At 31.9% G+C, this 9,014-nt stretch overlaps 1 protein-coding gene across 1 annotated transcript; it reads right to left on the bottom strand.

Annotated features, from left to right (window-relative positions):
- Positions 1 to 4,302: 4,302 nt before the first annotated feature.
- LOC112419871 (serine/arginine-rich splicing factor RSZ22A) lies at positions 4,303 to 7,421 on the bottom strand. Its single transcript, XM_024777920.2, has 6 exons — positions 7,254 to 7,421; positions 7,060 to 7,156; positions 6,753 to 6,841; positions 5,738 to 5,984; positions 5,383 to 5,520; positions 4,303 to 4,749 (listed from the first exon to the last, which is right to left on the bottom strand). The coding sequence occupies exons 2-6, from the start codon at positions 7,146 to 7,148 to the stop codon at positions 4,713 to 4,715; spliced, it is 600 nt and encodes a 199-aa protein (XP_024633688.1). The 5' UTR covers positions 7,149 to 7,156; positions 7,254 to 7,421; the 3' UTR covers positions 4,303 to 4,712.
- Positions 7,422 to 9,014: the final 1,593 nt, after the last annotated feature.

Below are 9,014 nucleotides of genomic sequence, written 5' to 3'. Positions count from 1 at the left end.
TTAAGTTGGATTAAAACATAATTTATAATAGAATATTATAGTGTAATTTGATCCATGTAGATGAGGCAAGACTTGATTATTGTTGCGGTTAGTAAATGCTCTTTATCTAAAAAAATCTTGTTATTTTTATGATCAGGAGATCATTGTTATACCCCTAACTTAAGACGACATTGATTTCTCCTTCAGATTAAAACATAAAATAAGGGTTATGTTAACAAATGTCCTTAACGCATTTGTTAAGTATTAAAAATAAAAATAATTGATAAATTTTATAATGAAAAAGTTACTTTTTTTTTTATTGTTTCAAACACTTTAAGCTTCTAATGCCCTTAACATTTCCCATAAAATAATGGTACATGCTTATCAAAATAAAATAACGATATGTATAGTTGAGTGGGTCCAGAATCTCCTCCACTTAGCTATATCTGAGCCTCAATCAACGGGAAGAATGTGATCGATTGTGCCAGCTTAGGCTTCTGCCTTCTAAGGCACAAGATACTATTTTCCTTGAACATAAATCCGGTATCATCATCAATACTAGGTAAATACATGAGCTCTAAAGTCTAATCTCATACTTGCAGTTGCAGCATATGTATCTAGTCATGCTTTTTAATTTTTATAATATTGTACCAATTTCTTACACTATAATTGTAAGGAAGAAAAAAAAAAACGTGAGTCACGTCTAAGTTGGAAATGGAAATGTGGGCAACTAAAGGGTATGTTGTATAAAATAAACTATTGATGTACATTATTATATTATTAGTTTATACTTTATAGGTTAAATTACCTTTTTGGTCCCTTAACTATTTAATTGGTTTTGGTTTGGTCCCTTAACTAAATTTTGATTTATTTTGATCCCTTAACTTTCTCTTTTGAATTATTTTGGTCCCTTAACTTTCTCTCCGTTATACATTTTGGTCCTTCCCGTTAAATTTAATTAAAAAACGTTAGGGTTTAAAAACTCAGCAACAACACCATCAACAGCAACAAGAAAAAAATTCAGAAACTCATAAAATTCATTCACAAACCCAGAACTTCATAAACAAAAAGAAATCCAAATTTTATAACAAAAACCATAAACAAGAAAAATCATTTCTAATTACTCATCTTCCAATTATCTTTTCCATACAAATTCCAAAAGCATAAACAAAAATCATAATCATCATCATCTTTCAACTCTCAATAATCATAATCCAAAACCATAAGTCCAAAGACCAAATAGAAAAATAACAAATGAGGCACACAAATTGCACCACATCCATGACAGCAAACACAGGAAAACAATAAACACAGCAAACCGCACACAAATTACACTCTCAATAATCATAACACAGAAAACATATCAATTGGGGAAAACGAAATTGATTATGGTTCTTAAATTGGGGAAAATGGAAAAACGATTAGGGTTCCAGAATTGGGAAAAACGAATTTAACAATTTACGATTTGAGAAAGAAATTGTTGGAATTGTTGTTGCTTAAATGATTTGTTGAAATGATTTGATGGAATTGTTGTTGTTGAAATTGAGATTGGGTATATGTTGTTGTTGAAAAGAGAAGAGAAGAAAAGAGATTTTTTTTGCTGTGAGAAGATGAAGATCTGGAAAATGTGAAACAGATATGAAAATTTTAATGAAGAAGTTGAAGATAAGGAAAAAATATAATAAAAATTTCCCAGAACCAATGTTATAATGACATGTGTACAGCAGTTAATATTTTTTTATTAAACCCTAATGTTTTTAATTAAATTTAACGGAAATGACCAAAACGTGTAACAGAGAGAAAGTTAAGGGACCAAAATAAATCAAAATTTAGTTAAGGGATCAAACCGAAACTAATTAAATAATTAAGGGGTCAAAAAGGTAATTTAGCCTACTATACTATATCGCTATATGGAATGGGAGCAAGCAGGCAGAGCAAGAGTTTAATCGAACTTCTTTCATTAGGGATTCATATTGTTTTACACCTATTATCATCATATGCTCACTATGCAGTGATTTGGGGTTAAAAATTTTCCTCTTTCGATCGAGATAGTCTTTTTCTTTCATATTTTTTTTAGCTCCAGTAAAAAATGATATGTTACCCAGTTTATTTTAAAGAAAAAAAAGTTTCATAGAGAAAAGAGAAATAATGGTTATATCCCTCGACCCTCTAATCACTTATCAATGATGCGCATTATCCTCCATTAATTAAGAGTGTGTTTGATTCAACTTCTATACCTCTTAAAAGCACTTCTGGTAGCTTTAAAAGTGAAAACTTGCAATTCCGACATGTTTGGTTCAACTTCTCAAAATCAATTCTCATCTCCAAAAGTAATTCTGGATGAAACTACAATTCCTAGCTTTTAAGTTAGCTAGAATAAATTCTCTAATAAATTTTATATTTTTATTATTACAACCTATTATTTTCCTTTATTGCTCTTTATCATTTCTCCTTCTTTTTGTTTTGTATTTAATTTGATGAACCAAATTTAATCAGAAAACTTAACGAACCAAATTAGCCCCCATAAAATATTTATGGTATGAGTTACCAAGTTTTGGATTTTCCTTTACCGTATTCCTTTCAAATTTACTGTATTTTTTTTTTACCTTTCTTTTACGCTCTATTTTATCATTTTTGGCAACTAACTCTAGTATTATTTAACTTTAATTTATTTTATCAAAAAATATAAAATATATGAACAAATATGTAAAATAAAATTGGTTTAATGATCACATTTATTATTTTTTAAATTAATATAGAAAATTTATTTATTTAGAGTAAATAATATATCTACATTTAGTATTGTTCTATATATACATTCAACTATGTCCATTTATTTGTATTTAGCTATGTCCATATTAGTAATTATACATTCAAAATCAATTTTGATCAAAATTATCCAAACAATATTCAATTTGTTTAATCAATTCTACATTATTGTATCCAAACATAAATCAATTCTATCAAAATCAATTCTGTCAGAATTAATTTTATCCAAAGCTGAACCAAACACACTAAGACAAAAACGAATGTAGACGTCACTTCAAGTTAACAAAATTTTATGCTTATAAGCTTCACATAAAAGTTTATGGTATTTGATATTTTCTAAAGTTACTTTCTTAAACATGTAGATATTAGTTTGCAGATAGAATGAAATGAAATGTTTTGTTCTATCCTTTATGGTAGTTTCTTTTTTCTTTTATCATGTATTATTATATATCCCAACTCACCTAATTGTTCGTTTGAATTATTTGGTCTAACACCCCTTCAAGCCACTACTGGTACTGGTACACATTTTCATTTGGTTCATAGAACGAATCCCTCCAACGGGTGTTTGGTCATTAAAGGAAAAGCAAAAGTTTTAACATAAAGGGACAGAGATTCTCACTAAATTCAAGAATCATTTAACTATATCCAACGCTCATAATTGATTCGCGTTAGGTTCGTGATAATATAATAGTTTTCACTGTAAATAGCATTGTTCTATATGGATGAACATGAATGATCACCTGTTTTTTTTTTTTTACAAAATTAGGTTTTTTTTAAAGTTGAGACCTCATAAAGAACAATCAATTGTTAAGCCCATCGACCATAAATTGGCTCGCTATTATGATCCTTTCAAGATTATAGAAAAATAAGGACCAGTTTCTACAACATGCATTGACCACCTACATCAAAATTTTCCTGTCGTACTTGAGAAGCACGTTGGATCTAATACCATGGAACCCAGGCTTTCTGCAGACTTTAAGCCTCAACCGGATGATGTGGAACCAGACGTAACTTTAGATAGCCGAGTCATTATGAAAGGAAATACAACAGTCAAACAATTCTGGTGCATTAAAATGACTTTCAGCTGTCAATGCAACATTAGAATAAGCATATCTTTAAGAGGGTTGGGGATTTAAGAGGCTGATCCATTGGTATATAATATAACTAACTGCCCGTTTTGAGAAGCATGGGAAGCAGCATGAGTAACTGCTTCATGGTACAATTATGAAATAGTAACAGAATTGCCAAATGGCAATCATGGTAAGAAAATAACTGCCAGTCGTTTATTAGGAGTCTATGTGATCGCGGAATGTGTAACTGTGTATTGCTGTGATTTCCATATTCAGTAATATAATTACTCAATTTATTTCTGGTGCTCCATCAAATGATATTTATGTTCATATCACGTGTATAGGGCAGGCAAACTCATGAGCCTAACTTCGGTAGAATAGATATAATTACCTGCCCGAAGTATTTGATGTCGTCGTTCACTTATAATATAATTAAAAAAGCATGCCAATAGAGTCTGAGGTGTGCACAAGTGGTGAGATTCAATGAAACAAAAAGCTTGTGGCCACCCTGGAATAACAACCATTCAAAATCACACAGAAGGACAGCCAGGGTCCAGGGAGGATATTCCAGGGAATGTGGAAGCACAAAACCAAGGCGGCAGTACCAGAAGACACCTCAACACAGAAAAAAGCATATATTTTAGCAATATCCGGAACACTTTTTAACAAACTAACAGCAATCATGTTGAAAAGATTGTTTTACCTGCAAAATTACTAGAAAATTCGGTGTAGATAAAAAAAAACACAAGACATTAAATCAAGAAAGTAACTAAACCGGTTAGGGTAGAAGCTCAGGGCATTGCCCAACAAAACAGATGCATACTGCAGTTGAAAACACTAGATTAACAAATTCCCGTTATCTTCTGAGCGATCACGATTACCAACTCTGAAAAATCAACTTCTGCTTCGATGTGCAGCCCTTATCCCATTTCTGAACAATATGGACATCATCGTATGTTAGCACAAATGCATAGTAACACTTATAGAATTCAAAATCTAGAAATTCAAATAATTTGGCACGAGGGTTGCAGAGCGATCTTGGTTGCGACAGCAGGTAACAAAAAGTTGTCACAACATGACTTATGCACCTTAAAGTTGAATAATAAACATTGCATACTAAAAAATCAAACATGCAAATCTTCTAGGTCATCAGTTTTATTTTCCATGCAAATCTTCTTGTAACAGACATATAAAGACAAGAAGATGCCATAAATTTAGAGCAAACACAAGATTTTTGTAAAGAGGGAACAAAAGGAGAGGAGGGGAAAATGCCAGAGCATCAAACTCCATGTAACCAAAGAACACTTCAACAGAGATTAGGTTTGAGAAATGCAACATTTTGGAGTAAAGCTCAAGAAACCTATCATATGAACACACCTCTCAGACACACAATATAAAAGACTTCTACAAAACAAGGTTTACTAAAATCATTAAATTAAATATAACATTAATAAAAGAGATATTAAGATAAAAAAAATCAAGATAGTAAAAGAAAACACAAGTTTAAAACAGGCAACCATCTAGTGATACCAAGGTAAATCCAGGCAGAGAGATGGAACCTAACCCGTTAGCATGTGTTGCGTCCTCACGCCCACGGTAAGGAGGTGGTGACCTGCTATAGCTGCGCCGGCGAGGTGAAGGGCTGCGTCGACGAGGAGAAGGGCTGCGCCGCCTAGGGGACCGCTCACGAGGACTGTAACTCCTGGTGCATTTCAATTAAAGGTGTGAAAATGAAACACTTTTATTTAAACATGTGTAAAACAAATATTACCACCAAATCATGAAAAAGTACGTTACTCGGTACAAGTTATGCCCAATAAAAATAAAAATAAAGGAACAATGTCATTTTTTTTTTAACTTTGGAAGAATAGCCTGTATCTTATTTTCATCACAATAAATTCAGAATAAAGCAATCTCACCTTCGCCCGTAACTTGGGCTCCTGCGAAATCGAGGTGGACTGCGGCTCCGACGTCGTCCAGAGCCACCACGAGAAGAATTACACTCGCGGGCAAAATGACCAGGTTCACCACACTCATAACATTTCAAATCAGAACCACCCCCACCAGACCGACCACGACCACCACCACCGCCACCACCACCTCTGCCTCCCCCTCCACCTCCAGTTTTAGAGTTGTGAGAAAGCTCTACCCTCCAACCATTTTTACCTGCTCCATAGAAGAAAAATGAAAAGGCACAGTAAATAGTAGGGAAAATTAAGCAACCCAGGTGCCTCCCCATTGAATAGAGTGGAAGGATATACCAATCCATATTTTAGAATTGAAACAAAAAAGCATTCCTAGCAAAAAAATAAAGCACACTGATGAAATCGTATGGCTGAACTGGTATACATTGATTTCAATAACTTTCATGCCAAAAATAATTGAGAATAGTGAAAAAAAAGTAAGACTCAATATAGATTAACAGTATAAGCCAGTTCCCTTAACATTGCATTGGTTTTATTATTGTATAAATAACAAACACTGCAAGTTTATACATAAAATATTCTGGCACAGTGGTTCGTGTTCTTTTTACATATTAGCTTGTGTTTGAATCTTAGTGGGAACATTTTCATAATTTCATTTGGTTAAATCAATCAACTGCAAAAAGCTGAGCCACACCAAACCAGTCATAGATCCAGTTCAATAGCATGTCCAATCTGATGCACAGATCAAACTGGTTATAGGTCCGGACAGGTTTTCTCAGTGATGAGTAGAAGAAAGGGAGTATCTACTTGCTCATAAGCTTACAGCTTCTTTAAATGAAAAAAGTAAATCAAAATAAGGAGAAAATATCCCCTTCAAATTCAACACATCCACCATAAACAGATTAAACAATTAAGCACAAAAGTACATGAGCATGAAACAAAATAATAATCAATTAGTGAGAAAATTTTGACAAATTAACAATGCCAGTCAAAATGGTTCAAAACATACCATCTAATTCACGAATAGCATCAAGCGCATCTCTGCGGTCATCAAAGTCAATGAAAGCATAACCAGGAGGCCTCCTTGCAACCCACACACTACACAGACAAAATTCACAAAATTAAATTATGATCTAATCAAAATAATTATAAAGTATAAATGATAGTTTAACAGGAAGTTACATTAATTTAATTTGAATATAATTTTCAAGCTGACAATTCAAAAATCCAATTGGGAAGTATGAAATTACTTGTTGACCTAATTCACTGTAATGCGGAGATTCTAATTCAAATTTATAAAAAAGTGATTGAGTTACCTTCGTATAACTCCAAAAACATGGAAATCATCTTCAAGATCCCTCTCAGAAATTCTTGAATCGAGATTTCCAATATACACGCGAGTCATCGTTTCAGCTGAAAAAGCGACCCAGACATAAATTAGGGAATGAGAAAATAGAAGAAAACGTTAAGAAATTAACAAAGGTTTTCAAGAAACACAAAATTTCTGAACCTGAAGACGAAGAGGTGAAGATTGAAAAATGAAGGAAAAACCCTAGCAGCAGCTGCTGCAGTAGCACGTTTCTTTGTTAACTGTTTGTGTTTTTTGAACGTACACAAATTTAAAACAACAGCATCCACTTAACTCCTACTCGGTAAGAACAAACCTGAGAAGCCCCGATACGTGCTAGGGATGTGGATACGATGTGATACATATACGCATAATTTTTTAAAATTTAACAAAATATTTATATTAATGATTATATGGATGTAAAATATTTAAAAAAAATAAGCATGGATTACTCTTCAATACTATTTATCCCCGTAAGTTTAATTCAGTTGGTAAGGACAATACATAATAATATATGCAAGGTCTGTGGTTCGGGTTCGAACCCCAGACACAAAAAAAAAAATATAATCTTTTTTTTAAACATTAAATACTATATAATCATTAAAATTATAATTTACAAAAAATAATATGTGATCAAAATAAAAATAAATGTAAAGTTTTCGTATAAATCATATTCTATTTTCATTTATATGTTAGAATATTAACAAATACATCAATAAAGGAACTCAGATAAAGTTTGTTTAATGTTGATTGATTGAATCTCCTCTCTCGTTACTTTCATCCACCAAAAACATAATTTTTAATTGGTTAATAAAAATAATTATAGTGGTTCATATTTTAAATTGAATCATATATACATTGAATTTTAACAACACAAACTCATTTTTTTACTTTTCGTTTTTTTTTTTACGTCTTTGTGAATTATCTTATAAGTATATGTGTGTATATGTCAAATATCTTATAAGTATTCGATAAAATATATATTTTAAACTAAAATAATTAATTATGATATTCTGTGAGTACATATCTGCGAGCATCGCGGAGTATCGGTATCTGATACAGATACGTCTCCATTTTAGAATATTCGACTAATGGGAGTTTTAATCATATTAGTGTCTATTTTGTAGGTAATAAACATGCACTTATAATATATTTGGTAAATGCATGGTAGTGAGAATTCATTTATAGTATTTCAAGCTTAGGATATAAATAAGAAGCTCATGTAATTCTCAGATTAGAATTTGAAGACTAATCAATTTCAATTTTCTATATTATGAGAAATTTTTCTCTGTTCTTGGATCATGAACTTTTATAATGTTGATTTTATCGATATATCGCGATTAAAGTCACACTTTATTTGATAACTTTCGCGGTTAGGATCAAGTTTCTTATATATTATCAAGAGGTTCCTATTCTGTCACTTATAGGGTGCATTTGGTTTGCAAAACAGCAAGTACAGTACAGAACAGTACAAAAAAGAACAGCACAATACAAGGGAGAACAGCACAGGACAAATTTTTATCACATTGAATAATTTTTTGTTTTATACAATTTTTGGGGAACAAAATGCTATTTTGATATTTTAGACAACTTGTACGTAGGACAAAAAGTTGTGCTGTGGTTTGTTGAGGCACAAAAATATCAATTTTTGTCATGTCTCTTGCCTCCAGTTTGTCCTGTACCTGAAACAGTTTTACAAATCAAACACTAGACAACTGGAGTTGTTCTGTCCTGTCCTTCATTTTTTAGCAAATCAAACGCACCCATAAAATTTTGCATAAAGTTTAACGTAAAGACCAATGTAATCTTATTTAATTTTTGAAAGAGTAAAATTGTGTTTTATTTTCTCAAAGACCAACTCGTGTCCATGGGCGGATCTAGACATTTGATATTGGTGTGGCAAAACTTTCAAAGCAACTATAT

The sequence above is a fragment of the Medicago truncatula genome, chromosome 3 (genome assembly GCF_003473485.1).
Source record: "Medicago truncatula cultivar Jemalong A17 chromosome 3, MtrunA17r5.0-ANR, whole genome shotgun sequence".
NCBI classification, from domain to species: Eukaryota; Viridiplantae; Streptophyta; class Magnoliopsida; order Fabales; family Fabaceae; genus Medicago; species Medicago truncatula.
This window is presented reverse-complemented; position numbering and strand designations above follow the sequence as displayed.

Coding starts and splice junctions, on each gene's coding strand:
- LOC112419871 (XM_024777920.2), bottom strand. CDS start 7,148: ATGACTCGCGTGTATATTGGAAATCTCGATTCAAGAATTTCTGAGAGG. Junction 5,521..5,737: donor AGCCCAAGTTACGGGCGAAG/GTGAGATTGCTT, acceptor GAAATGCACCAG/GAGTTACAGTCCTCGTGAGC. Junction 4,750..5,382: donor GACGCAACACATGCTAACGG/GTTAGGTTCCAT, acceptor CATATTGTTCAG/AAATGGGATAAGGGCTGCAC.